This window comes from Zootoca vivipara, chromosome 14 (assembly GCF_963506605.1).
Source record: "Zootoca vivipara chromosome 14, rZooViv1.1, whole genome shotgun sequence".
Taxonomy (NCBI): Eukaryota; Metazoa; Chordata; class Lepidosauria; order Squamata; family Lacertidae; genus Zootoca; species Zootoca vivipara.
This window is the reverse complement of record NC_083289.1, coordinates 27851569-27879393: the sequence shown is the minus strand read 5'-3', so window position 1 is coordinate 27879393 and position 27825 is coordinate 27851569. Positions and strand designations below refer to the sequence as shown.

General features: G+C 50.1%; 1 protein-coding gene across 3 annotated transcripts; it reads left to right on the top strand.

Moving 5' to 3' along the window:
* Window positions 1–745: 745 nt before the first annotated feature.
* On the top strand, window positions 746–26943 carry ANPEP (alanyl aminopeptidase, membrane). 3 transcript variants are annotated; one of them, XM_060282623.1, is made up of 21 exons: window positions 746–844; window positions 6100–6943; window positions 8722–8864; window positions 10376–10512; window positions 10682–10808; window positions 11973–12127; window positions 12481–12594; window positions 13515–13658; window positions 13987–14052; window positions 14324–14389; window positions 17089–17261; window positions 17495–17571; window positions 19280–19419; window positions 20622–20677; window positions 21767–21914; window positions 22187–22278; window positions 23011–23121; window positions 24449–24616; window positions 25199–25339; window positions 25455–25536; window positions 26371–26943. In XM_060282623.1, the coding sequence occupies exons 2-21, from the start codon at window positions 6282–6284 to the stop codon at window positions 26518–26520; spliced, it is 2952 nt and encodes a 983-aa protein (XP_060138606.1). In that variant the 5' UTR covers window positions 746–844; window positions 6100–6281; the 3' UTR covers window positions 26521–26943. The 3 variants fall into 3 exon arrangements, with proteins under 3 accessions (XP_060138606.1, XP_060138605.1, XP_034987243.2); XM_060282622.1 differs by lacking the exon at window positions 746–844 and adding an exon at window positions 1563–1936 and having other exon boundaries at window positions 6257–6943; XM_035131352.2 differs by lacking the exon at window positions 746–844 and adding an exon at window positions 1563–1936.
* Window positions 26944–27825: the final 882 nt, after the last annotated feature.

Genomic DNA, 27825 nt, shown 5'->3' with positions numbered 1-27825 from the left:
GTAGTTCCAAAACATCTGGAGAGCCAAGGTTGCCTAGGTCTGCTCTAAAGCCTTTTCTGCCTGTGCTCTATGACTTTTCTTTGTGTGAGCACTCTTGGCATAAAGGGGGAGGACTGCTCTCTCCTGCTCCCCAGCCTTGTCTGTGAGAATCCAGCCAGTCAATGGCCCTTTCCAGCCTGGTTCCAGTTCCAAGGGCTGGGCTTCCGGGAGATGCTTAAGTTGGTGGCTATTTCCCAGCTCAAGTCTGAAACTCGGCTTGGTCAGAAACTTAGGAACTGAAGGGCTGCAGCCAGTGCTATTCCTACTCAAAGTAGGCTAATTGAAATTAATGTACACAACTTGGTCCTATTGATTCCAACAGGTAGGCCCTGTGCAGGACTTAGTTGGCTACAGCCTAGAGAGTAAGTTTTGCCCCAGATCATGTATCTTCCTTCCCCTGTGGTTTCCAGAAACTGGTATTCAGAAGCATTATTGCTTCTGGCCGTGCCAGTAAATTGCAAGTTAAACAAAATAAAGCAAGAAGAAAACAACTTCTTTACAGACTGAGCTGTGTTTCAAGCTTTCATGGAAATGAGGAACTGGGGACTAGTCACCAGGATCAGGCTCACAGCCTGTACTGGTTCCGCTAGCCAGCCAGGCTCCCTCCAGGGGCACGTCCTCCTCACTATGACAGGGCTTCGAAGGAATTTCCCTGTGGTCATCATCTGCTCCCCCACTTTCCTGCCAAGGGATAAGAATAACCCTTCCAGCCATGGACACCAGCTAGGAAGGAGCTGCTGTTTCCTGGGCAGGGAGCACCAACCTGCCTGCCTTTTTGCCTGCCATACAATCTTGCTTAGACCAGGTACTGTACGTGTGTGTGTGTGTGTGTGTGTGTGTGTGTTGGAATCGGGCCTTAGGAGGGAGCTCTTTTCACTCCCCCAGCCAGGGGAAAGATTTGTCCATTTTCCCCATAGCCATTTTTTGGGGGAAGAGTCAGATCCAACCTTCAGTGGTCCTAGTGCATTTGACTGGGCTCTAGTGGTGACTGCACTCCTCCTTTCCCATTAATCCAGCCTTTTAAATAAATAGAGCATTACCTGTTGTTTATTGTAACAACAGCCCTGCGAGGTGGGCTGCTAGCATCTTTATTTCACAGACTAGGATTTCAAGCTGGGAGAAAGCAACTTGCCACTGAGTCCCTGGCAGAAGGAACGTGTAGATCAAAGGCAGGGAGCTGTGATTTCTGGTATTTTGGAGGCAATGCTGGTGCAGCCTGCCCGAAACTGGGCCCTGAGCAGGGAGAGGAGCCAGAGGCGAGTCCCTCCGCAGGCTCCTTTTCTCCAGCTCTCCCTGGGTGTGTAGCGAAAGCTGCTCTAGCTCGGAGCCGCTGGAGCCTGCAGTCAGAGGCCGTGCAAAACGACCCCGAGGATTCCCAACGTCCCCTCCCCAGAAAAGGGACCTCCACTTCCAGGCTTCCCCTTCCTGCTTTCAGCACTTAGGAGCCTCTACCCTGCCCCCCGCTGAAATCCTTTCCAGATGTGACGGTCTGGCAGCTGGAGAGGAGGTGGGCCCGGGGCGTGTGTGCTTGTGCGTCCAGCGTTGTGGGGCAGAGTTGAGGGCGCAGCAGGAGCCTGGGACAAATGTGGGATGACAGAGAGCGACTGGCCAGGACAGAGGCAGCCTCCTCGCTCCTTTCCCTCTCTTTCCAAGGCAGTGCTCTCTTGATCCTGGTTTCCTCTGTCCCGCCCAGCAGCCCAGGGGTTAAGACGGTGAGGGATCAGCGCAGGGCTGGCTACTTCCTTCGGAGCTTTGGAAAGAGCCCTCTCCTTGTGACTGATTTTGGAGAGAGCAGCCGAGAGCAGGCCAGGCGCCGTGGGCCAGGAGAACGCCCCAGCCTGCCCCAACTAGGAACTCGGCTGTGAATGGAGCCCAGCCTGGGGATGGGGGCGTCAAGGTGAGTAGGCAAGCGGAGGGGTGTGTGGGATCATCCAGCGGATGATGACGATGATGGGGTCTCCGCAAGGCTGACGTGGGCTCCCAGGTCCCTGTGCCCCTGGGCGACCCAGCCAGATAGGCGGGGTACAAAATAATAAATTATTATTACTATTCGGAGCTGCAGGAACAGCCTGGAGAAGGAGCTAGTGTTTATGTGCCCCGGAGCTCTTAAATCAGCGCCCTTTCGGGGGGCCCACAGCACTCGCATTTCAAAACGCTGTTTTTTCCTGCAACATGCTTGAACACAGCCTTCCCCAACCTGGTGCCCTCGGCGTCTTTTGGACTTCCATCATCTCCAGGTAGCACAGACACCCACACCTGGGAGCAATGAGATTCGTAGTCCAAAACATCTGGCGGGGAACTGACTGGGGAAGGTGGCTTGAAACATCTTTCTCCCAGGTTTTGGGGATAAATAAGGAACTTGAGATTTTAAACAAATTTTGGGCTGTCTCAAGCCATACATTCCTACTAAGATGAGATGGTTCCCGCCCCCAAGGAGATATCCTTTGCCCCCACCCCGCTTTGCCCCCCAACCTGCCGTGCCCACCATTTATAGCTTTTTCTTATACATAAGGAACTGACTGTTTTTCAACTCATAAAACATTCTCAATCCTATAAAGCCATATATGGTTTTAGGTCCAGGCTGTCTAAATGACTGTACAGTATTCCCTCATCCAAACCTGACTGGGCTCTTCAGGGGAGGGCCTTCTCTTGGTCCCACCACCCTCATAGGAATGCTTGGTAGGGACGCAGGAGAAGGCCTTCTTGGTGGCTCTCCCTTCCTAGGGAAATTAGACTGGTTTGCTCCTGGCTGTCCTTCTGCCGACAGGTGAAGACTTTCCTCTTCCAACAGGCTTTTGGGAACTGGCTGTTTCTAAGGAAAGCCCTGCTGCTATAATGTTTTTATTGCAGCGATATCTCTCTCTGTGTTTATTCCATTAATTCTTAATTGTTTTTAAATGATTGCTAACTTCTATGTTTTAGCTGTTTCTACTTTAGCTGTATACTGCCTTGAGTCCATGTCAGGGAAAAGGTGGAATAATAATAATAATAATAATTAATAATTATACAGGCAGCCAATTTCGACACTGTCCTGTGCAGGAAATGGTTAGCTTCTGCCTGCTCCAGGGTTTTGTGGCACCTTAAAGACTAATGAGCTTGTTTTGTCTGATATATGAAGGAAGGATGACCTTGAGTTGCAGGCACATATATACGAGGTTGGGAAGGGGATTGTAAGCAGTGAGGTCAGAAGGAAGTGTTAGGCAAACAAAAAATGTACAGATGATTATAAGTATTAATAGAGGCCATTCACTCAAAAAGTTCTTGATAACACAGGCATCTTGGCACTCATAAGCCAATCAGCACATGCCATTCATCTAAAAAAAGAACTACCTTTGTCACAGCAAGTGATAGCACTGCACCTTTAATGAACTGCAATTCAGTGGTTTCGTATTGCAGGCCCTTCTTTTGAAACTCCTTTGTACAAGGGTAGCTGCTCTACAGCCAGTTACAGAGTGTCCTGGAAGGAAGAAATGTTCCCCTGCTGATTTTTAGTTATTGCCATTGCTGACACCAGATTTCTGTCCATTTATTCTTCTGAGTGGAGACTGGCCTGTTTGTTCCATCCAGGCTCTAGAAAGGCACAGGTGGCAGATGATGACATGCAGATCACACCAGAAGAGGTGAATTAACCCCTTATGTTGCAGATAACATAGATATGTCCTGTAATAATGTTGTCAGAGTTGCTGAGGGCAGGCATCGGAAAGGGTGATCCTGTAGACATTGTGTACTTAGGCTTTCAAAAAGCTTTACTTTCACTGAAGGGATTGCGAGGAACCCCAAAAGAATCTCTCCAAAAGTGTAAGCAAAATATGAACACCGGAGGAAACTTAATATGTTCGTTTATGGGGTCTGAACCAGCAGTGATTGACCAAGGAACTGATCTTTGGTTTGTGGCAGATAACGTGGTAAACATGTCAACCTATTGTGTGGCAGTTGAGAAAAAGGCAAATTCCATGCTAGTGATCATTAAGAAAGGGGTTGAAATATCAAATACTCTATATTCAAATATCTGAAGGGCTATCCCATGGAAGATGGAGTGAGCTTGTTTTCTGCTACTGCAGTGGGTAAGACCAGAACCAATATAGATTCAAATTACAAGAAATTACAAATTACAAGAAATGAGATTTTGACTAAACATTAGGAGTACCGTATTTTTCGCTCCATAGGACGCACCTGACCATACGGTAGGACACACCTAGTTTTTAGAGGAGGAAAACAAGGGAATTTTTTTTGCTTTCTTGAATTGCAGCCAACTCCTAGCCAACCCCCCCCCTAAATATTTGAGGAAACTTCTTTTGCAAAGGGGGAAAGGTCCATTTTTTAAGGATCAGCTCAAAGTTGTGCAGCTTTTTTGCAAATGGGAAAAGCCCTGTTTTTGGGGGGTCAGCTCACAGTTGTGCATCTTTTTTGCAAAGGGGGCAAGCTCAATTTTTTAGGATCAGCTCAAAGTTGCTGAGTTTCCTTGCAAAGGGAAAAAAATCCTGTTTTTATGGGGTTCAACTCACAGTTCTGCAGCTTCTCTAGGAAAGGGACCCATTTCTACAGTTTCCAGACAGATAATCTAATCAGCCAGCCACATGTCTCCCTCTGCAGACAACAATTGAGGCCTAGGCAAGGGGCCGGGAGGGGTAGGGAAGGGAGCTAGCTCTCTTAACTCCCTCCCTGATCTATTGCAATCAGCTGCTGAGCTGGTTCCTTTCAATGGGCTCATTCTCTCTTGTTAGCCTTTAGCTCTTTCTTAAAAAAAGAAGAAGCATGATCTGCCTTTAGTCCCTGGGCAATTTGGCTCCAGGGACCACACATTCGCTCCATAAGACGCACAGAATTTCCTCTTACTTTTTAGGCGGGGTGTGTGTGTGTCTTATGGAACGAAAAATACGGCAACTTACTTTTCTTAAAAAAATAGTTTTTTTATGAAATTTTCAATTATTACATTTCAGAATAAACATTTTACATACTTTTAAATATCCAGTGACTTCCCTTCTTCTCCTTCCATGTTTCATTGTACATATCTTCCATTCCTGCATATTTTGCAATACCCATTTAAACCAGTTCTCCATTTTTACATTGTTCAAACATTAATCACACTGTTGAATTTATCTTAATACTGTCAGCGTTTTCAGTGATGTGCAATTATTTTCCATATATTCAGTAAATATTTCCTAGTCTTCTTTCAATATATGTTCTTCTTGTTCTCTCATTCTATGTGTTAAAGTTAAACCCTCAAGTTCTGCATATTCTAGCAGCCTAGTTAACAATCCCCTTTACCTGAGACCTCGCTCACTTTCCAACATCAGGAATAACTTTCTGATGGTAAGAGCTGTTTGATAATGAAAAGGACTACCTCAAAAAATGGTAGTCAAACCTTCATTGGTGGTTTTTAAACAGAGGGCTGGGGACTCTTTAGCTGTGATTCTGGCATTGGAAGGCGTTAACTATGATGCTATGAAAATAAGACTGCCAATATAACAATGTTTTTATTCAAATCTATGGGATGACCACACTTGGAATATACTGCCTATTTCTGGTCACCTCACCTTAAAAATGCTGTTGTAGAGTTGGAAACAGTTCAGAAAAGGGCAATCAAAATGATTGAGGGGGTGGAGCAACATCCCTATGAGGGAAGATTACTGTGGTTGAGGCTTTGTAGAGGAAGTTTAGAGAAAAAGGAAGGAGAGGAAAGAGAGGAATGATAGAGGTATATACCATAGCTGTCAAGTTTTCCCTTTTCTCACGAGGAAGCCTATTCGGCATAAGGGAATTTCCCTTTAAAAAAGGGAGAACTTGACAGCTATGGTATATACTGTATGAAATTACACCTGATGTGGCAATAGCATTAAAATCAGAGGTCGTCCAAGTTGAAAGTTGGGCGATTCAGGTGATTCCTGCATGGCCTTGGGGTTCCTTCTAGCTCCACAATTCTGTGATTCTAGGGCAGACAAAAGGAAGGATTCACACACACACACCCTGCCCCACCCTCCAGGAGTGAGAGAGAGGCAGGTAAAGATTGCATGCACTTTGAAGCTGCTGGCTCTCAGTTTCCCATTAACTCTCCCACAGGGCCAAGGGAAGAAGTTGTCTGCAAGGTTGGGAAGCCTCTGTGACCTTCGCACACCTCTCAGCTGTTTGATGATTAACTAATGAACCAGGATCAGCAAAGCCCCAGAGCCCACATATAAGAGGCCTGCAAGTCCTTGCCTTCTTCTCTTTCTCACAGATTCTCTCTCCTGGCACCCTCAACCATGGCCAAAGGCTTCTTCATCAGCAGGACGCTGGGCATAGTTGGGATCGTCCTTGCGGTTGCCGCTGTGGCCACCATCATTGCTCTGGCGGTTGTCTACGCAGAGGAAAAGCAGAAGTCAAGCAATGATGTGTCTGACCCAACCTCATCTAGCTCCAGCTCTACCACCACTACCACCACTACCACTACTACCACCACCACCACCACTAGTGCTGCCACCCCCAGTGTCCCTGGCACTACGGCCGACCCAAAGGAGCCTTGGAATCAAATGCGGCTACCCAAGACCCTCCAGCCCGTGCACTATGATGTCACCCTGCAACCCTTCCTGACCCAGGATGCTCAGGGCCTCTATGTCTTCACGGGCAACAGTACGGTGCAATTTGTGTGCCTGGAGCCCACTGACCTCATCCTCATCCACAGCAAGAAGCTCAACTACACCGAGCAAGAGGGGTACCTCGTCTCTCTGCGTGGGGTAAACGGGTCCACAGCACCAGCCATCTCTCAGACCTGGCTGGAGGTGAACACTGAATACCTGGTGGTGCAGCTCAGCGGAAGCCTCCAGCAGAATGCATACTATGAGCTGCTGAGCCGCTTCCGTGGGGAGCTAGCAGATGACCTGGCTGGCTTCTATCGCAGTGAATACATGGAGGATGGGGTTACCAAGTAGGTGGAACTGTGTGTGTGTTTATATGTGTGTGGTGGGGTTGGAGTCCCTTCCAACCCTACAGTTCTATGGTTCTATGAAAATACAGTTCCTGGAAGCAGTCTCCGTGTCTGGGAAGATCTCTGGACAAGCCTGGCAGGGTGCTGAAATAGGAATTAATTGCTCCCAAAAAGGGGTCCCAGCCTCATAGGGAGGACTGGACCCTAGGAAGGAGCGCGGGTGTTTGAGGCTCCTCTCTGGTTGGTAAAAATGACAGAGACCACACCAGGATTCAAGAAAGCAAAATCTGATCATTTATTTAAAAGAACAGAAGACTGTTGCAACAGGGTGTTCTCTCTCCCATAGGAGAAAAGGAGGACCCCCGAACAAAAGCGTGCCTGCCCTTATATAGACATTTAAAATTTCCCACCCTCCAGTTCAAGGCCACCCCCAGAAGCGTCATACATACATCACAGAAGGGGTATAGCCCAAGACCCCCCCCCAGACATGTCATACCTGCATCATAGAAAAGAGTGGTAGAAAACCTGAGCGCCTTGCTTATCTCCTGTCTGGCATTTTACCTGCTAATGTTGGATTACCGGTGAGCCTGGCCAGTCTTTTGTAATGATAAATACTTAGTTCCTGAGCTCACAGGCTCAAGCCTATTCCTATCATAAATGTGCCCTTAAGAAAGGATTTGTGAGGAAAGAGACAATGGGAAGGTTTTTCCATTTCCTCCATCTGGGAGAGTCAAAATGGTTTCAGGACTTTTTTGTACTGATTTCAGTCATTGGTTTATACTGCCCCATTCGTAAGTCGAAAAATTCGGTTGTCGAGTTGTTCGTAAGTCGAGGTACCACTGTATTTTTATGTACATGCTTGCCTTGTACATGTATGCACATTTATTACTGTACCTATCTAAGACCTTAAAATTCTTATAACAATGTGAGTTGGGGAGGCTATAGACACTGGATTGTGTTAGCAGCATTTGAAGCAGGGGGGAGGCCAGAGCCAGCCCCCTCTGCTACCTTGCACCCACCTGCGCTCAGGACAGGCTGGGCTCCTCCTCCCACCTGGCACCAGGTCACCAACCCTGCAGCTCGGGGGCAGCCACAGAGATCCCTAGCAAGGACCTGGAGGAAAATCCACACAGAGTGGGACATTGCAGCAAGGGGTGGTAGTGCGGATGAAGGCAGGGGGCTGTTTAACCCTTCCCTCCCCAGCTTCTCCTTCCTGCCCACTCCAAAGCTTCTCCTTCCTGCCCACAGCTGCTTTTTTCCTTTTGCAACTCCCTGCTGTATCCTCCCTAGGGCCTCTGTTGGACCCCAAACCACAACCACAACCTGTTGTTTAGCAGGAACCTGGTGCCACTGTGGTGAGTGACTAGGTGGCATTGCTTGCGAGCCTCCAGAGTTGAGCTCTGGGACTGCCCCCCCCCATGAAATGCCCCTCGCCCCAGTTCTAGGACAGGGTAATGGCCAAATCAGGCCTGGAACTTCTGAGGTCGGGATGGAGACTGTTGCCACTTGACTCAGAAAAGGGGCTGTGCCCCCCCACGCCCCTTCTCAAGAGCTCCAGATACTGCACCCAACCTGGGGAGCTCCACCCTCCCCTACCTCCTCCCATGGTGGGTGTTTGCATTGCAACTTGCCTTGAAAATCTCTGGGCAGCTAAGAAGCAGGGCAGACCCGGGAAGACACAAGCCCCCTTGTTTCAATAAACCAGGAAGACATGGCATGGCAGGTGGGTGGGTGGACCTGGGGGAACATGCATTGACCAGCCTCTGTCCTCCTCCCAGGGTGGTGGCCACAACACAGATGCAGGCGGCTGATGCCCGGAAGGCCTTTCCTTGCTTTGATGAGCCAGCCATGAAGGCCACCTTCACCATTGTGTTGATTCACCCATCTGACCACGTGGCTCTCTCCAACATGCCTGTGCAGAGTAAGGGGGTGAAGGGAGGGTGGGGCAAAGGGACTCCCCTTGGCACAGGGTGGTGGTGGTGGTGAAGCACACCTGCCAATTCCCCCTCCTCAGTTCCCATCTGTGTTCATGACCTCCTCCCTCCTCTCCCAAGAGATTGCTGCTCTTTCCCTGCATGGGTTGAAGGTCAGGAGGGGAGAGCCAGATTGGAAGCAGGAGGAGACTGAGGGGGGAGGTTTCTGTGCCCACACTGGGTGCCTCTTGCTTCCCACAGGTACTGGGTGGTGTTTCCATTATGCAGAGGCTGGAGTCAGGACATGCTTTTTATGGGTGTGTGGGTGTTTGGCTCTGTGTCCAGTGGAATGGGGGAGAGAAGTCACCAGAAGTTTGGGGTCCAAGAGCTGCTGAATCAGCCTTCCTGAAAGGAAGAAGCCTGTGTGTGTGTGTGTGTGTGTGTGTGTGTGTGTGTGTGTGTCCCTTGGGAGCTCAAGTACAGAGGCTCACACCAAATTCCCACGCAGAGTCCAAAAAGTCCATTAGGATGCACGCTATATAGGCAGATACCGTGTTTCTCCAAAAATAAGACACCGTCTTATATTTATTTTTCCTCAAAACCCCCCACTATGGCTTATTTTCAGGGGATGTCATATTTTTTTCCTCCTCCTCCTGCCGCGGCCGGCATTGCTGCTGCGCCTATCACTATGTCTTATTTTTGGGATATGGCTTATATTCCTGGAATGCTTAAAAATCCTGCTACGGCTTATTTTATGGCTACGTCTTATTTTTGGAGAAACAGGGTATGTCATCTAACTTGTTCATCCTCTACCCAATCATTCTGCCACACCAGCACTTCACCCTCTCTCATCCAACCAACCACAACTGACTCACCCCCCCCCCTTTTTAAACTCTGCCTGTCAGACCCCTCCTTGTACTATATGGATAGGTACAGTCAGCTGTCAGGCTCCTCTTTAACTGGTTCTTCCCAGGCTTGTGCTCAGTTGACACTGGCCTCACTGTTAATGGGCTTAACAGTAATTCCACCTCAGCCTTCACTGTTGGGAGCTGCCCAAAATGTGCCAAGGACACCGAGTGAGTGGAGGACACCAAATGAGAGAAAGGGAAGCAAATGAGGGGAACTGGAAAAAATATGCTGCAGGGAGAGGATCCTGCTTCAGAATGGACTCAGCCACAGAGCTAAGGAACTGTAAGAGTAACTCACAGCCTCGACTTCCAGCATTGAGCTGGGTGCTGTCATTTGAGGGCAGGACCCTCCTGCCTCCTCCTTCTCTCTGGGGTAACAATGCCTGTTTGCCTGGTGTTAACTGCTGACACTCACAAGGTGAATGGCTACTTTCAGTCCAACAATGTAGTCTACTAACTGCACTGGGATTGGGAGCCTTGGACTCCAGAAACTGCAAATGCAGGCAAAAAGTTAAGGGGTTTTGGAGACAAAGAGGGGTCATGGTTGGGTCTTGACTTTGGGCAAGATCAGCAGAGCAGATTTATGGTCTCTTCTCCTCCCCATACTCTAGGCACCACACAGATGCAGCTGGACGGACAGCCTTGGAACCGGACAGTATTTCATCCCACACTCAAGATGTCAACCTACTTGCTTGCTTTCATTGTCAGCCAGTTTGTCTATGTGCCCGGAGAGCAGAATAACGTCTCGGTAGGCATGGCAGTGGGGGAGAGCGCCTCCTTCTTGAGGGCCTCGGGAGGTCTCCTTGCTCGGAGCGATTTTGGGGCACCTATTCCAGGCAGGGACCTTAGGCCCTGCTCCCACCCAGGATTGGTCCTCCGCTGACAATCCTTGCTGAGACATCCCTATCCCGTTTCAGATGCGAATCTGGGGCCGCCCCAAAGCCATTGCAGAGGGCCAGGGAGACTATGGCATCAATGTCACTGGACCCATCCTGGATTTCTTTGAGAAGCATTACGCCACACCTTACCCGCTGAGCAAACTAGGTTGGTGCAGAAGCAGGAGGGAGGGCTGATGCGCAGCTCGGGTGGGAAGCAGGTAGCGGGGGCTGGGGGAGCCTGCAACAGGATCTCAGTAAAGAAGAGAAACCCTTGTCAAGGAAGGTGAAAATGACCTTGGTAAGGTGGACCTTGGTAATATGTTGCCCTGTGCATGGCCAACATTTGACGGCCTCCCCTTGTGGCTTAAGCTTAGTAAATAAGGAAACAAGGAGCGGGCTTTGGGAAGGGCATGCAAGGCTCTGGCAGGGTCCTAGAGCCCTCCTTACTCCTTCTCGAAGCTTGGTGAGTGCTTGCCCAGCTTTAGGAAGGAGGGCTCTAGGAGCCTATCAGAGCCCTCACACCTCCTTCCCTGAAGCTGGGCAAGCGATTCCTGGGCTTTGAGAAGACCCTCTCTTTGGCTGCGTGCCCAGTACCTCCACACCACTCAAGCTGCCCTAAATCCGCCTCTGCTCTCACGATTCGTTCCTGCTTATTCTGAAGCCTGATCTCCACTGTCAGAGGCATTAAATGCCTCTGAATGGCAGTTGCTGGGAATCACTAGTGGGGAGAGTTGCTGCTGCTGTTGCGCTCAGGTCCTGCTTCTGGGCATCACATTGGGACATCTGGTTGGCCTCTGTAAGGACAGGATGCTGGACCAGATGGGCCTTCCTTGGTTCTTATAACCTCCTTATCCTGACTGTTCAACTTATGATGTTTCCACAGACCATGCATAGAGCAACCTAGGATGTTCTGGATGTCTTGGGCTACAACTCCCATCAGCTGCAGCCAGCTTGGCTGTGCTAGAGTAGCCAGCTGGGCCTGATGGAAGTTAGTAGGATGATGGTATGGTAGCTTTGGAAGAGACCCAAAGGCTCATCTAGTCCAAGCCCCTGCAATGCAGGAATCACAGCTAATTACAGAGGTAGTCCAAGACACCTGGAAGGCAGCAAGGTGGGGAAACCTTGCTTGGGACTTCAGTTCCCTGTGGTTGAATGATAGGGCAGGTCTGCAGCCCCTCCAACTCTTTATAGTATGATAGTGCTGTTCACAAGTGACTTTTAATATACACAGCACTGCTTGTAAAAAGGCCTAGGAGTGACAACTGACTCCCAGTTGTGGAAGCCTGGCTGGTGGTCCCAGCCTGGTTCATGGGACATTCTCTCTCCCCAGACCAGGTCGCCCTCCCAGACTTCAATGCTGGCGCCATGGAGAACTGGGGGCTGTTGACCTATCGTGAGAACTCCTTGCTCTTTGACCCGCACTTCTCCTCCATTGGGAACAAGGAGCGGGTGCTGACGGTCATCGCTCACGAAGTGGCCCATCAGGTACTCTCTAAAGGTTTTGGAACCACACGGGCCACTTGAGTGGGGAGGAGGATCTTGCACTTGGGTCCTGTTGATGGGCTTTTCCCTGGGGTACCTGGTTGGCCACTGGGAGATCCGAGTGCTGGACAGGATGGGCTGTGTTCTGGTCTAGCTGCAGGGCTCTTCCCAGGAACCCCTGCTCAGTCAACAGACCCTCTTCACTCTCATTGGCCGTTTTCTGAAGCCTTCTCCCAGCCAATGAGATGATGGTTGGCTGGGCACCTGACACACTTCAAACCCACCCAATACCATGCACCGAGGGAGTCTTTGAGGGGGCTTCAAGGCTGACTAACCTCCTGCTTCCCCACCCCCAGTGGTTTGGGAACCTCGTGACCCTCCGTTGGTGGAATGACCTGTGGCTGAACGAGGGCTTTGCATCCTATGTGGAATATCTTGGTGCCGATGCGGCGGAGCCTCTCTGGGATATTGTAAGTTGCTTTTGTGAGATAGAACAGGGCTGGATGGTGCTGGGAGGCTTCTGAGGAATAATGCAGCTCCCGGTCCTTCTCAGGCAGCCTGAGCTCTGCAAAGGTAGCTGGCAAAAGGAGAGGGCTGGGTAGTGGGGGGTTTGGAGACATATTCACCTTGGAAAGCAAAGATGGCTGCTTCCAAGTGACCTCAAGGTCCCTGTATTTCTCTGAAGGTGCTGATAAGTTCCTTCATACACTCATTTAAAGCACCTTCACCTCACCGCAAGAATTCTGGGAACTGTAGCTTACCACTCGTAGAGCTACAATTCCCAGCGCACTCAACAAACTACAGTTCTCAGGATTCTTTTTTTGGGGTGTGTACGTGTGCTTTAAATGCATGGTGTACACAGCTGCGGTCTCTCCACAAAACTATAATTTTCATGGCTTCTAAGAATTAAGCTGGCTCGAGAAAGAGAGCTAGCTTCAGTTGGTAGAGCATGAGACTCTTGAGCTCAGGGTTCAAGCCCCGCTTGGACAGAAAAAGAAAAAGAAAAGAATTCCTGCATTGCAGGAAGTTGGACTGGATGACCCTCTTGGTTCCTTCCAACTCCATGATTCTATGAAAATAAACCCACACAGAGGCAGAGTGTGGATGCAGTCCACGTAGGAGCGAGGGAGGAGCTGGTCTCTTCCTTATGTTGTGGCAATGGAAGGGGTTCCCATGTGGCACAGGAAGTGCCCCCAGAGCATGAGGGGTTCCCTTTCCAGGTAGAAAGGGATGTAATTAGTGGGCAGTGAGCTTGGACCAGGGAGAACCAGATTTGAATCCTTGCTCAGCCATAAAGCCTTTGACCAGTCACTGTCCCTCGCCACACACTCTTACCTGAGAGCGTTTGTTGTGAGGATGGACCATGAGATTTTTGGGAACTGACTTGCAGAAAGACCTGATGGTTTCCAACGAAATGTACCGTGTGATGGCCATTGACGCACTGGCTTCCTCGCACCCGCTCTCCTTCCGCGAAGAGGAGATCAACACGCCGGCGCAAATCAGTGAAGTCTTTGACGCCATCGCCTACAGCAAGGTGAGTGTGCCTTAGGTGGTTGGGTCTGGAGGAAGGTAGAGTGCCTGCCTCTCTTCCCTTCCCAGGTGGGGCAACTTTGGCTGCATAGAATTGAGTTGGGAGCAGCGGCTGCCGCCACCGCCTCTCCCTTGGTACTTCAAAGCCAAGACTGGCAGAGGGCCACCCACCTATGAAAAGGTGGTGGTTCTGAGAGAATCAGCTGCATTACCTGGGCTCGCGAAAATATCCAAGCCTGGCTTTTGGGATTTATATATGGGCGTGGAACCACCATGGGTGGGAGAGGACATCTTGTGGCCTCTCCCTTCACTGCCCTCTCCTCTCTCCACAGGGAGCTTCAGTCCTACGGATGCTCTCCGAATTCCTCACTGAGGACCGCTTCAGAAGGGGGCTGCAGGTAAGGCCTGTCTTGGCAAGCGCTGGGTCATTCACAGTGATACCTGCACTGCCCTGGGCTGGCGCTTCCTCCCCCTGCTTTGCCGTGGGATGGGGCATGTGGGGTGGGGAGAGACCTGGGAAAGCAAAGGGGAGGGTCTGTGCGTTCCCACCTCCCCAGCAAACTCTAATGGAGCAAAGGCATGAGCTTCCCAAGGGCCCAGTGGCAGCTGGGGTGGGGGGTGTCAGACTCTCTCTCTCTCTCTCTCATTCACCTTCTGTTCTCTCTGCAGTCATACTTTAAGGCCTTCGCGTATGGAAACACCGTCTACAATGACCTCTGGCATCACCTCCAGTTGGTACGTCCTGTCGTCCGTCCTGCTTCTAGTTAGGGTGGAAGGGCCATAGATCAGTGGGAAGAGCATCTGCCTTGCAAGTCAAAGGCCCCAGGTTCAATACCCATTGGTGTCTCCAGGGAGGGGCTGGGAGAGGCTCCTGCCTAAAATCCTGGAGAGCCACTGCCAGTCTGTGTAAACAATACTGAGTTAGATGGACTCAGTAAAAGGCAGCTTCCTGTGTTCCTGGCCAGGCAGTGTCTGGAGGCTACTTCTCTCAGTTGCAGGTAGTTGTGAGCCTTCTTCCAAGGTGGAGGAGGGGCTTTCATAGGTCTCCCAACCATTGTTGCATCCTGGTTAGATGATGGTTTGTACAACGTGCTGGTAATACAGGGCTCATCCAGACTTGCCCTGCGGATCTCGGTGGTTTCCCACTTGTCCTGCACTTTCTAGGCACAGGTCTGAGAGGTTTTGCCCTTCTTGCTGCTTTCTCCCGGAAATCACCCTCTTTAGCAATAAATCGGTGCAAGTATCAATCTGGGAAAAACTCGATTGACGTTTGCTCTGATTTGGCAGTAAAGATTGGGTTTCCCTGGGGAAAAGCATCGGGGGCAAGGGCAAGTCTAGATGAGTCCATACACACACATACACAAGGTTGTTAAACACTAGATTGTTAGCTGTCCTGCATGAAGTTGCCTAATCCATTTTCAAAAGCCCACCCTTATTTATAAGAACACAGTTACTTTTTGTCTTCAGCGGGAAAACAGTCATCCTCTTAGCTAATTTCTGGAATTCTCAGAAACATCTGGAAACACACACACACACACACACACACACACACACACACACACACACACACTCCTTGGCCAAATATATTTCCCCTGGCCTTCCTCCAGCCTCTCCCCCCACCCTCGAGGATGGGTTATCTTTGGAGCTCTCCTTGAAGCCATTGACTTCTCCTCAGCAAGCATGCATTTGGCCCAGTGATGCCAAGAACTGAACTCAGGTCTTTGAGTGAGCATGGTTTGGCCAAGGCTGGCTGTGCCTTGGTCCAACAGCTGCCTGGGTCTTGGACTTGCCTGCCTCAGGATGGCATAGCTGTCAAGTTCTCCCCTTTTTAAAGGGAAATTCCCTTATGCTGAAAAGGCTTCCTCGCGGGAAAACGGAAAACTTGACAGCTATGCAGGATGGTTGCATTGACTGACTTCCTTGGGCCCAAATGTCCACTCTGCCCAGTTGGCTCCTTTGCAGTGCAGCTCCCTTTCTTGGGCTTTTTGCTCAGTGCTGCTTCCCTGTGTGTAACAACTTACAGCTGCGCATTTGGCATCCCCCGGCACAGCTGTTGCTCAAACCCTGAGTTCAGTTTGAATCCTCCTCTCCTGCTGGCATTTTGCTGTCAATAGATTTTAAGCACGTCCCCCTACATCAGGGCTGCCAGTCAGCCCATCTCCTGCCCTCCTGCCCTGGGCACTGCCCACTTAGACAGGTGTTAAGTTTGGCTGAAGAGGGAAATCCACAGGATCAGAGGAAAGCTCAGCCTCCCTCTCTTTCTGCTCTGTTCCTGTCATATCCACCACCCCATGATCTTCACCAGGCATCCCCAAACTGCGGCCCTCCAGATGTTTTGGCCTACAACTCCCATGATCCCTAGCTAACAGGACCAGTGGTTGGGGAAGATGGGAATTGTAGTCCAAAACATCTGGAGGGCCGAAGTTTGGGGATGCCTGATCTTCACCCTTCCTGCTTATTTAATTGGCTCTACCTTTTCTCTTTTTTCTCCACTTCCTCCCCCCAGCCCGCTCTCCTTTTGCATATTCCCTCAAAGGTTGCCTCTTCTTCCAGGCCTTAGGTTTTCCGCTCCCACCAGCCTCTTCTCCAGCTGCAGGAGCCTCAGTGACCGTGACCTGATTCCATTTCTCTTTGCCACCCTTTCCCCTCCTTCAGTCACATCTCTCACTGTTGAAGTTTAGACTGCAAGCTGCTGGGGGCAGAGACTTTCCTTTCCTTTGCTTGTGATGCTGAACAAGTCAGTGTCTCCTATGCTAAATACCGGACTGACTTCATTCTCCAGAGAGGGAGGGAGGGAAGAAGAGAGCTTTTCATGGTAGCTTTTATTTTTGGGCACTCTTTCTTTCTGCTATGTGAGCCTGTGCCAACAGGCTTTCCTTCTGCCTCTGCACACGACTTGATGGAGGAGGCTGAAAAGGGGAGGAAGAGCTCCCTTATACCAAGTCAGAGTCTAGGTCAATCTAGTTCAGTATTGTCTACACTGACTGGCAGCAGCATGCCAGGGTTTCCAGGAGGGTAGTATCTCTCAGCTGAGGATTGAACCTGGGACCTTCTGCATCAGAAGCTGAGCTTTGCCCTTCCCCCTTAAATATTACCTTTGGGATTTTCAACAGAACTGGGTTATTTCCTGGTTGTCCGTCCATAGCTCATGTGGGGCTGGAGGGTTCAGCCCTAGGAGGGCACCTTGAAGCAACATAGAGTTTTGGCAAGGGGTGTGTGACTGTGAACAGAAGCCACAGCTGAGTGTTTTGCATTGATTGCATCTGACAAAGCTTATGATGCCATCATGCGTTTGGTAGGCTTTACGTTGCCACAAGTCTCCTTGATTGTTTTTTTGCTATGAATCCCTGTGCCTCATTAAACAAGTCTCCTTGATTGGTTTTTTTTTTTGCTATGAATCCCTGTGCCTCATTAACACTCCCTCCCTTGGACAGGCAGTAGATCAAGACAAGTTTGAACTCCCTGGCACAGTCAAAGAAATCATGGACCGGTGGACCTTGCAGATGGGCTTCCCAGTGCTGACTGTGGACACCACTACTGGGAGCCTCACTCAGAAGCATTTCTTGCTGGACCAAACATCTGTTGTTGAACGACCCTCAGAATTCAAGTAAGTAGGGAGCCCTGAGCCGCAGACTCCATGGAAAGGCCACATCCAATCCAGAAAGACCCGGGGGAAAGAGTGTTCTTGTGTTCAGAGCATTGTGGCCATTGGCAGTTCCTGGCAGGGCATCACTAGACTCCCCGGCCAGAGCACTCTCCTCCTCCTCCTTATTGGAAGCCAAGAGACCTTTTGCTTGATTCAGGACAAGGGAGGACACACCTGTCTGTCTCTTTCTGCAGCTACACCTGGATCGTCCCTGTCACCTCGATGAAGTCAGATAATGCAATACACTTGTACTGGCTCACAAGCACAACAGGTACCCTTCACTGCCACCATCTTCCCAGCTTGGAATTATTATTGCATTCAACTGACTTTTACTCAAAATACGCCCACCGAAATTAATGGCCATAGCTAACCGAGGACCATTAATTTTCAAAGGGTAAAAGTTTGTTGAATACAACTTCTCCTCCTCCTCCCCCCTCCCCCTCCCCCTCCCCCCTGTTAATGTATTTTAAATCTTTGTTGGAAGCCACTTTGGGGAAACCCAGCCAGATGGGCAGGGTACAAATAATAACTCCTTCTCCTTCTCCTTCTCCTTCTCCTTCTCCTTCTCCTTCTCCTTCTCCTTCTCCTTCTCCTTCTCCTTCTCCTTCTCCTTCTCCTTCTCCTTCTCCTTCTCCTTCTCCTTCTCCTTCTCCTTCTCCTTCTCCTTCTCCTTCTCCTTCTCCTCCTCCTCCTCCTCCTCCTCCTCCTCCTCCTCCTCCTCCTCCTCTTACTTTAACGTATTACCCACCCTTCATCAACAGGCCCCAGGGCAGCTTACAACTATTCAATATTCAATATTTAAAATAGCTAAATTGCAGTCACAGGAGTAGGGCGGGTCCTGAAAACATGTATCTTGGGTGTGAAAGGCCAGGTTAAAGAGGTTCATCTTCAGCATACAAGCTATGCAATAAGGGTACCAGTCAGGCACACTTATGTGGGGAGGGAATTTCACAACTTACGGGATGCCACGGAGAATGCCTTCTTCCCCCAGGTGTTCTGAACCGCAGGCCCAAAGGAGGCCTCATGGTAGGGTGCAGGATAACAAAGAAGGATGCCCAAAATGCCAGAATGACCAGTTCTAGTGTTTTGTTAAGAAGAAGGGTGTAGACTTGCAGCAAATCAGCCTGTCAGGTCTCTAGCCTTTACAGACGTGGGACAGGCACCTCAGCAAGGGGGCAGATTGTCCTCACCCATGCAAACATTCATACATTTTTTAATACACAAAGCAGTATATGTCACTTTGTCTAGGACTTCGCATCGCTTCACCTGACTAGAGGAGACCACAGGTGGCAACTACCCAAATCTTACAGATAGTTCCCCTTTCTGGGCTCAGAGCTCAGCCCATAGATAAGGATAACATCAAAGCAAGCCAGTTAGCAAAAAATATAAACATACTGTATATGAGTTTGTTGCTACAACAACCACCAATTAATTATGGGGTTATCTTGACTACTGAGATGGTGTTTGCAGAGCGTCCAGAACAGTTCACCTTTGGTTCTACACACTGGGCCACCCCCACGAATTTCTGAGGGTGGAGGAATAACCAAGAGGGCCCTCTCTGCTGATCTTAGCACCCGGGAGGGTCTGTAGGGAAGGATATAGTAGGCCTTTCAGACCAAAATACTGGGTCACCCCAACCTTGCAAGATACTTGCTTGCTTGAGGCTTTTAAGTAAGTTTTGTGGTCAACTAGGCAAAAGTGGCATCATACTATTCCCTGGCTAGCTAGAGAAGAGGGCAATTTGTCCAAGAGGGCAACTTGCCCCTGCTCTGTTTCCCTTCAATGGTCTGCGTCTACCTCGCATTCATCTGACTAGGTGGCAAATATTTGGGGTGGCCTTGGTCTACCTTTCTAGCCATCTTTCCTGGAATCACACTTTGTAGCTGGGCTACTCTGAACCGGGCTGGGGAGCCCACTTTGGCAGGGGGAAGGGAGTTCTGGAGAACAAGCTCACCCCTGACCCCTCTCTCTTTTTGCAGCTCAGAACTCCAACTTCTCAATTGCAGCTGATCCTAACATGTGGCTGCTCCTCAACATTAACGTCACAGGATATTTCCGGGTGAACTATGACCAGGAGAACTGGGACAGGCTCCTGGAGCAGCTGAAGACAGACCACCAGGTAGCCACAGGCCTGGACTCCCCTCTCCCCCTCTCTACACACAAACAGGGTCCCATTCATCTGAACGCAGCCAGGAGCCCAGGCAGGTCTCCATCTTCCTCCAGTTCAACTTCTTCAAGGTCTAACTGGAGAGTCTGTGAGGCAAAGGTTCCCCCCCCCCGCCACCCCTGCAGTCCTTGAAATGCCATTCACTTCGGTGATTGATGGAGGTGTGTGTGTGTGGGGGGGGATACTGTTCCTGACTCAGTATTACTTATTTATTTCATAAAATTTATACACTACTTGATTGTAAAAAAAAACACGCACATACCATCAAAGTGGTTTACAAAAGGTAAAACAGTAAAATCAAGGGTGGGAGGGAATTATTCCGCTGAAAATGGCTCGCAGAGTAGCTGACCACAACCAGCAGTACTATAAGACTGTCTTTGCTCTCAGAGTTACAATCTAAGTGACATAGCACAAAGGGAAACAGGCTGTTTCAGACAGACTGGGAGCCCCAAACCAGGGACTGGTCCACAGCTCTGAACTAGCAGGAAATGTCAGCAGTGTTCTGCCTTCATCATGAGTCCCGGGCGAATGTGGGAACCAGGCCTTGCAAGGTGGGTGAGGTGGGGCTCCCCTATGGCTGGACTTGGCTTGGTCTAACACAGAGGTTTTCAACCTTTTTGAGTCCACATCTCCCTTGACCAACTACAGTACATTCTTTCTGTGGCACCCCTGTGGGGCTCAGGAGCCCAGTTATGCCCCCCCTTGCCTGCAGAGCTGGCAGCCTCTCACCCTTTTCCACACACCCTCCCTTGTGGAGCGTTCCCTCAGCCTCGTTTTCTCTCCTCTCTCCTTGGGAGTCCCGAGGGTAGCTGCTGTTTCTTTGCCTGGTCTCTAAGCTGCCCCCACCCCAAAGAGAGGTGCCTCCCAGAAGCACCATTCGCCTGCGGAGCTTAGAGACAGGGCTGCTACAACAAATAGCTGTGCAAGCCTTTGGGAGGCAGAGACGTAAGAGGGCATCAGAGGAGGGAGGAAAGGAAAGAGAGACAGAGGCCAGAGTTGCCTGCGACACCCCTGACCATCTTTCAAGGCCCCCCAGGGTGCCATGGCACACTGGTTGAAAACCACTGCTCTAACATTTCAGCTCCCTTTCCTACCACCCATGTCCCTCCCTCTTGTTCCTCCTATCCTGACCAGCAGCTTCTGCTGTTTTCCAGAAAATCCCAATTCTTAACCGTGCTCAGCTGATTGATGACTCCTTCAACCTGGCCAGGTGAGACTTTGGGTTACCTACAGCTCCCCTGTATCTGGGAGTAACTAATCTCCATTTACACCCGCAACCCCATTCAAGCCAAACCTCTGTCCAAGTGCCCTCTGGTGGCGTATGAGGATACAGCAGGGCTCTTGTGCTGTTTGGATGCAGAAGTGGCTATTGTTGGTGTTCTCAGGTCCAACCTGCCCGGTCCTTCCTGGGCTGGCCTCTGGAACCGGCAAGCCAGTCTGGGGTTGACGCACATACCCCCACCCACTTATGTGGAGTGTGCATGCTCTGATTTTTCCAAGACACCCAGGCTTACGGCTGCTCTTGTGTAAAATCAAAAGAGTGTGAGATGCCAGAGCTCATCTGCCAAGAAATTTCCCCTTGCAAAGTTCCATTGGGACAGCAGGGCACTTTGCCCATGCTCAGGAGCTTCACATCTTCCTGGGCCAGCCTTCCACATCCTGATGCCCCCGGATGTTTTGGATTATGGGCACTTTCAGGCTGTTGCAGCTTTTGCATGGGATTCAGTCACATCTTTGCAAATTTGGATTGCCTCATTATAGTTGACTGGGAGTTTTGCACAACCAAAGCTGCTCTCCCAAAAGAAACAGGCTTTTTGCAAGAAGGGAAGTGACGAGGAAACAAGTAACTGCACATTTATTCAAAATTCAGTGTAAACTATTTAATTTAATCCATTCAACAAAATGGATGGACTTGAACCAGTGATACCAGGTTTTCAAATTCTGATAGTCACTTACACCTCCAGCACCCACTTAACCCTAACCCCTTGCCTCTTAGTACCCCCTAGGCAATCCTCCCCCCGGAGTACAGTGTACCACCCTCATTGGGAATCACTGGTCTAAAACACCTGGAGGGCTCTAGGTTGCAAAAGGCTGCACAAGTCTCACTGCTGGCACTGCAAACAGGGCTCTGGGTTAGGTTTTGATCCAAGAATTATGGGGGTGGGGTGGGGGTGGGCAATGACTTCCTGTGGTCTTGGTGGCCTTAAATGCAGGGCTGCTGAACTGTGCAGGGGAGGGGAGGGCCTCCACCAGCCTGCTCCACACACACCCTCCACCCCAAGCGGTCTCAATCTTCCAGGGCAAATTACACCAGCACGGAGCTGGCCCTGAACACCACCCTTTACCTGGGGAAGGAGAGAGACTACCTGCCCTGGAGTGCAGCACTCAGCAACCTAGGCTACTTCCAGCTCATGTTTGATCGCAGCCAGGTGTATGGGCCCATGCAGGTGAGCTCTGGTCATGGTGGGCATGGGTGGGGGTTCCAGGGATGAGGGGCGCCAGGTGGGCTGGGAGGGAGGGGGAGAGACTGTCACTCCTGCACCCTCTGAGAACTCCCCCCAGCCTCCCCCTACAAATGGGGAAGGGCATTTCGAGCCTACCGGTAGTGCTAATCGGGGATGGAGTTGGGCAGGGGGCTAAAAGGCAGGCATCGGCCCATTTCTTTCTTAGAGAGAAGGTTGCCTAATGACTGCTGTGTTGTTCTCCTCTCCCTCTGCAGAAATACATCCAGAAGCAGGTCACTCCTCTGTTCAATTATTATAAGAACCTCACTGTTAACTGGACCCAAGTCCCGGCTGGCCTGATGGACCAGTGAGTTTCCTTGGAACGAGGGGAAGGTGTCAGGGGGGCACTGGAGGGGCTAGGCTGTGGTTGACAACTGGCTTGGTTGTGGCAGGAGAACCCTCAAAGGAGGGGCTGAGCAGGTTTGGCTAATCCAGGCATCCCCAAACTCTTGTTGCCTCTTGCTACTCTCTCCAGCTCTCACTTTGGGCCTGGGCAGGTGAGAAGATAAGCCTCCATCCCATCATTTCACAGTGGCAGAGGAAAAGGCTGAGAGGCTTCCTCTGTGCCCAAGGAATCGTGCTCCAAGCTGGGAACACACTGTGCCTGGGATTTCCAGGTCCAAGCTGTAGCCAGGAGGCCTCCTGGGTTGCTGTTCTCTCTAGCTCAGAGAATCTCCAAATGTTGGAAAGGACCCAAGCTTTATGAGGAATGGTTGAAAGGAACTGGGTAGGTTTAGCTTGGAAAAGAGGTGACTGGTAGGAGATATGATAGCCATCTTCAAATACCTTAAGGGCTGTCAAGTGGAAGATAGAGCGAGCTTGTTTTCTCCTGTTCTGGAGGGTTGGTCTCGAACCAATGCCTACAAGTTACAAGAAGGGAGGTTCCAACTAAACATCAGGAAAAACTTTCTGACACTAAGAGCTGTTTGACAGTGAAATGGTCTCCCTCGGGAGGTTGTGGACTCTCCTTCCAACTCCAATATTCTATGACCTCAAGGTTCATCAAATCCAACCTCCTGAGTTTCCTTTCCCTGCCCAGGTACAACGAGATCTCCGCCATCAACACAGCCTGCTCCTTTGGCATCTCTGAGTGCCAGAACTTGGCCAGTGACTTATTCAACACTTGGATGAATAATTCCACCAATAACCCGTAAGTGTTTGTGGCTGTGCCTAAATGGTCCAGGACAGACCTCTGGGGAGACCCCGTCCCTTGAGCAGGCCAATCCCTCAGGCTGGTCTGGGGTCACATCCACACCAAACAATGAAAGCACATTTGTAGAACTTTAACAGCCACTGCTTCCCCCAGAAAATCCTGGGAATTGTAGTTTACCCCTGACAGAGCTATGATTCCCACTACCCTTAAGAAACTACAGTCCCTCTGATTCTTTGCAGGAAGCCACGTGCTTTAAGTGTACAGCGTGGAAGTGACTCTTGCTTTTTCCAAATGTAAAGGTTGCAATCAGATACATCATTTCCAGTAACTCACACATAGCACAGAAAGATTGACTTCCAAGTAAGCATGCACACGGTTGCATCAAAGAGGCAAATCCTCTAGATCAAAGTGTAACAGCAGTGCCTTTTTAGGCCAGTCGGACAAGTTTGCATCTGTTTCGTTTTGCAGAGAAAGTCAACTCCTACAGGATCTCAGGACACAAGAGTGATCCGTGTGTCCTCAGCTGCTCCTTTGCCAGCTAATCATTAATTTAGTTTATTTATTTAACAAGTTTTATATGCCACTTAATCAAAAACAAATACATTCCTAAGAGTGGTTTGCAGATTAGTACAGTGGTACCTTGGGTTAAGAACTTAATTCGTTCTGGAGGTCCATTCTTAACCTGAAACTGTTCTTAACCTGAGGTACCACTTTAGCTAATGGGGCCGTGCCACCGCCGCCACACAATTTCTGTTCTCATGCTGAAGCAAAGTTCTTACCTGGAGGTACTATTTCTGGGTTAGTGGAGTCTGTAACCTGAAGGTTCTGTAACCTGAAGCGTCTTTAACCTGAGACACCACTGTATTGTTATTGTTTATTTATATCCCACTTTTCTCCTGGACCAGGACTCAAGGCGGCTTACAAATAAAAATTGCGAAACAAAGATAAAATAGAAGAACTAAAAATCATTAAAAATCAACTAAACACCAATAAGATTAAAACAATATATTAAAAAATTAATCCATTAAAAATAGGATCTGTTAATAACAGCAGTAAAATAGTAGCATAAAATAGGACTCGCCGTAGAAGAAATACAACACAGCATATAAGACGACCCCTGACTTTTGAGAAGATTTTCCTGGGTTAAAAAGTAGTCTTATACGCAGGAATATACAGTATTCACTGGGGTGTAAATGCAAAAAATTGATCTCTTAAGGTTGTAAAATGAGTATTTTAAATTGTAAAACAGAAATTTAATACACACACACACACACACACATATATGCATGCAAAAAATGAATAGTTTCTTCATTTTTGCCTTCAGGATCCCACCCAACCTGCGCTCTGCCATCTACTGCAGTGCCATTTCTACAGGTGGGGAGGAGGCCTGGGACTTTGGCTGGCAGATGTTCCTGAAAGCCACCGTGGTATCTGAGGCTGACAAGCTCCGTTCTGCTTTGGCCTGCAGCAAGGAGTCCTGGATCCTCCAGAGGTGAGGTGGCCCCAGCTGGACAAGGCCCTTGTAGGGTGGAGGTGGGGATGGGGAGGATGTGCCAGACTTCTTCAGAGCCTAGGGACGAACAGGGGTCAGGCCTGTGGCCCCCTTTCCCCTGGGAGATGCACTCCCAGGAAGCAAGCGGCAAGGGGGAGATGTGGTCTTCGAGGACTGAATAAGGTGGAGTGAGGGCCAGGCTTCAGCCAGGTGGCAGCCAGTGGCGCCAACTTGGGCCCGCCTTCACTGCGATGGGATTACGTTGCAGCGCAGTGCGAGCACATGCGCTTCAGAGCCACAGCAACGCCTGAACCAGGGCCTGAGCCTCCACCATGCGGTCTCTGTCTGCCACACAGTCTCCACCCGCAGCTGCAGCGGGCCCCAACAGTGGCCCATGGCAGAGGTGCAGGCCCTGGCCCAGTTGCCACTGGGGCACCTGAATGCCAGAGGTAAGGCAGCGGTGGTGGTGCTAGGGGAGGTTGGGCAGGGGTGAGGTTTTGTGGGTGCCCAGCCCTCCCAGGGTCCCCTGGAGTTGCCGCCAGTGGTGCTAGCTCAAGGACCTGCCCCCATCTGGTTCCACAGGTACCTTGAGTTCTCGCTGGACCCCACGAAGATCCGCCGTCAGGATGCCACATCCACCATCATCAGCATCTCCCGTAACGTGGTTGGGCAGGGCCTTGTGTGGGACTTTGTCCGGGCCAACTGGAAGACGCTCTTTAACCAGTGAGTGGGGTGATTTGGGCTGGTGACAGGGGAGGAGCATTGGTTGTGTGTGTGTGTGTGTGTGTGTGCCCAGGCTCACCCTTTTCTCCCGTTGCCCACCTACGCACCAAACCAGGTACGGCGGAGGTTCCTTCTCCTTCTCCAACCTGATCCAGGCGGTGACGCAGAGATTCGCTTCTAACTTTGAGCTCCAGCAGGTAAGGACCATATACAATCGGAGGAGCAGGAGGGAGGGCTGTGCAGAGGGTGGGTGGGGTGGGATAGGGGGCAAACACCTTGATGAGCCAGAAGCCATGACCATTTGCAGATCACCCAAAGGATGCCAGGCACTCCTCAGAACACCCAAGGCTTGGTGGGGTGCTGTAAAACCGCCCCATGGACCTGGGCAACAGCCTCCCCCAATTCCAACACATCTGTCCTCCACTTGTTTGAAGTAGGGGTTTCCAACCTGCCCTGGGCAGCCACAAGGGCTATAAGGGTTATAGCGTAAATTAAACAACTGATTTTTTTTAAAAAAACAGGATTTTTTAATGACGCCCTCCACTCACCCCTGTGGCTACTCTTGTGTTCATTCTTTTTCTTATTAAATGTATTCCTTGCCTTTCACTAGCAGGTCCCAACAATTTAAGATTAAGTGTTAAGAAGTGGGCTAATTCTTTATGAAACAAAATGGGTTCTGTTCCATATGGGTTGCTCACGTAGCAAAGGATGGTGTTGGTTACCCCAGTGTAACGCACATAACACTTTTTAGCTAAAAATCCACAATTGCTTGTTTATATTCCACCTCCCCTCCAAGGTGGAATATCCGTAAACGTGATAGATAATTCCTCCGCACAACCACCCTGCAAGGTAGGTTAGGCTGAGAGAAACTGGGACTGGCCCCCGAGGTCATCCAGTGAGCTTCATGGCTCAGTGGGGGGGGGATTCGAACCCAAGTCACCCAGGTCCTAGTTCAGCATTCTGACCACTTCCTCACACTCTCCGATGATGACAGTGACGACCCCCTGCCTGCTTTCTCTCCCTCTCGGCAGCTGGAGCAATTCAAGGCAGACAATGCGGATGTCGGCTTTGGCTCGGGGACACGAGCACTGGAGCAGGCCCTGGAGAAGACGAAGGCCAACATCCAGTGGGTGGCTGCGAACAAGGAGCCCGTCCTGAAGTGGTTCCAGAGCCAGCTGTAAAGGTCTGGAGGATCAGGCTGGGGTTGTCCGCAAGCAGTTTTGCTGCCTGTCTTTCCACGGTGCTCTTGAGTCCCCCTTTACTGCCAAAGCTGTCTCTTCTCCCCCATCCTTCTGTGAGCCTCCTCCTGCTCGTTCCTGGCCACTGAAGAGGCTTGGCCACGCCTACCACCCCTGATTCCTTTCTGCCCTGGGGCAAAGTGCCACGCTTGCTTCTTCACACTGCCCAGAAGCCTCTTCTCTTGCACTGCCTGTTTCCACATCTGCCTCAGGGGTCCTGGGAGTGGGGAGGGAAGGGAAAGAGAGAGGGGTCCCTCTCTTGACCATGGTGATGTTCCTCCGCCCAGAAAGCTCTGTATATTTTTATACCCCTAACTTTATAAATTTTTAAACCCTAACTTTATAAATTAAAAATAGTATCCTGAATTATATGTCCAGGCTGTTCTTTCATTTATCAGTTGGGGGGGGGCGTTCTCTGTCTCTGTGATTAGCTCTGCGTAGGCCCTGTCCAATCTTTGTGAATTGAAAGAGAACAAGTCTTTGGGGATGGGGAGTGGGAAACAGAAAGAGAGGGAGGGAGGGAGGGAGAGAGGGAGGGAGAACCTACTGTAAATCAGTGGTTCCCAAACTTTTTCAGGCTACTTTCCCTTGGTTCCATAAACTCATCCCCAGTGCCCCCTGCTCTACCCTATAAAAGCTGCTTGCACTACCCACTTAGGAAGATAATGACACAATAAAATGACACAATAAAATTCAAAGCAGTAACAATTAATTGCACGTTTATTCAAAATCCAGGTAAAATCATTGTTTAATTAATTCAACAAAACGGATGAAATTGATCTGGTGATACCAGCTTTTCAAAGTCTGGTAGTCATTTACACCACCAGCATCCCTGGCTGCCCCCTTGCCTCTTAGCAGCCCCCTAAGTAATCCCTCGGCACACAACCTGGGGAGGGGGAAGTTCTGCCTACTTTGGAAGCCACTGGTCTAAAACAAACAAAAATAACCTTGGATCCAAGAAAGAAGACTGTTGCTTATTAAGCATACAAGGTTTTTTGTTTTTGTTTTTTGCTACTTTTAAGTGTGTGGCCTTGTGAGGGTAGGGCAATGGTCAACCCTGTGAGGTAGGGCAATGGTCGGACAGAGAGGGCTCAATGAGTTTGTGGTTGAGCAAAGGTTTGAAGAACCCAGCAGGCCCCTGGGGGCCAAGTCCCCAACTGCGCTTGCTGCAGTCAAAGTGGGTCTTTGGACTGGAAACTTCCAGAGAGTGAAGATGCTGCTGTCCTGATCGCGCCGCAGCGTTTGGGA

What these genes read in the sequence shown, in the direction of transcription:
- ANPEP (XM_060282622.1), top strand. Translation starts at nt 1,905, where the DNA reads ATGGAGCCCAGCCTGGGGATGGGGGCGTCAAG. An exon ending in CTCCAACATGCCTGTGCAGA is followed by an intron (nt 8,865 to 10,375) that starts GTAAGGGGGTGA and finishes CCCATACTCTAG; the next exon opens with GCACCACACAGATGCAGCTG. An exon ending in CTAACTTTGAGCTCCAGCAG is followed by an intron (nt 25,537 to 26,370) that starts GTAAGGACCATA and finishes CCCTCTCGGCAG; the next exon opens with CTGGAGCAATTCAAGGCAGA.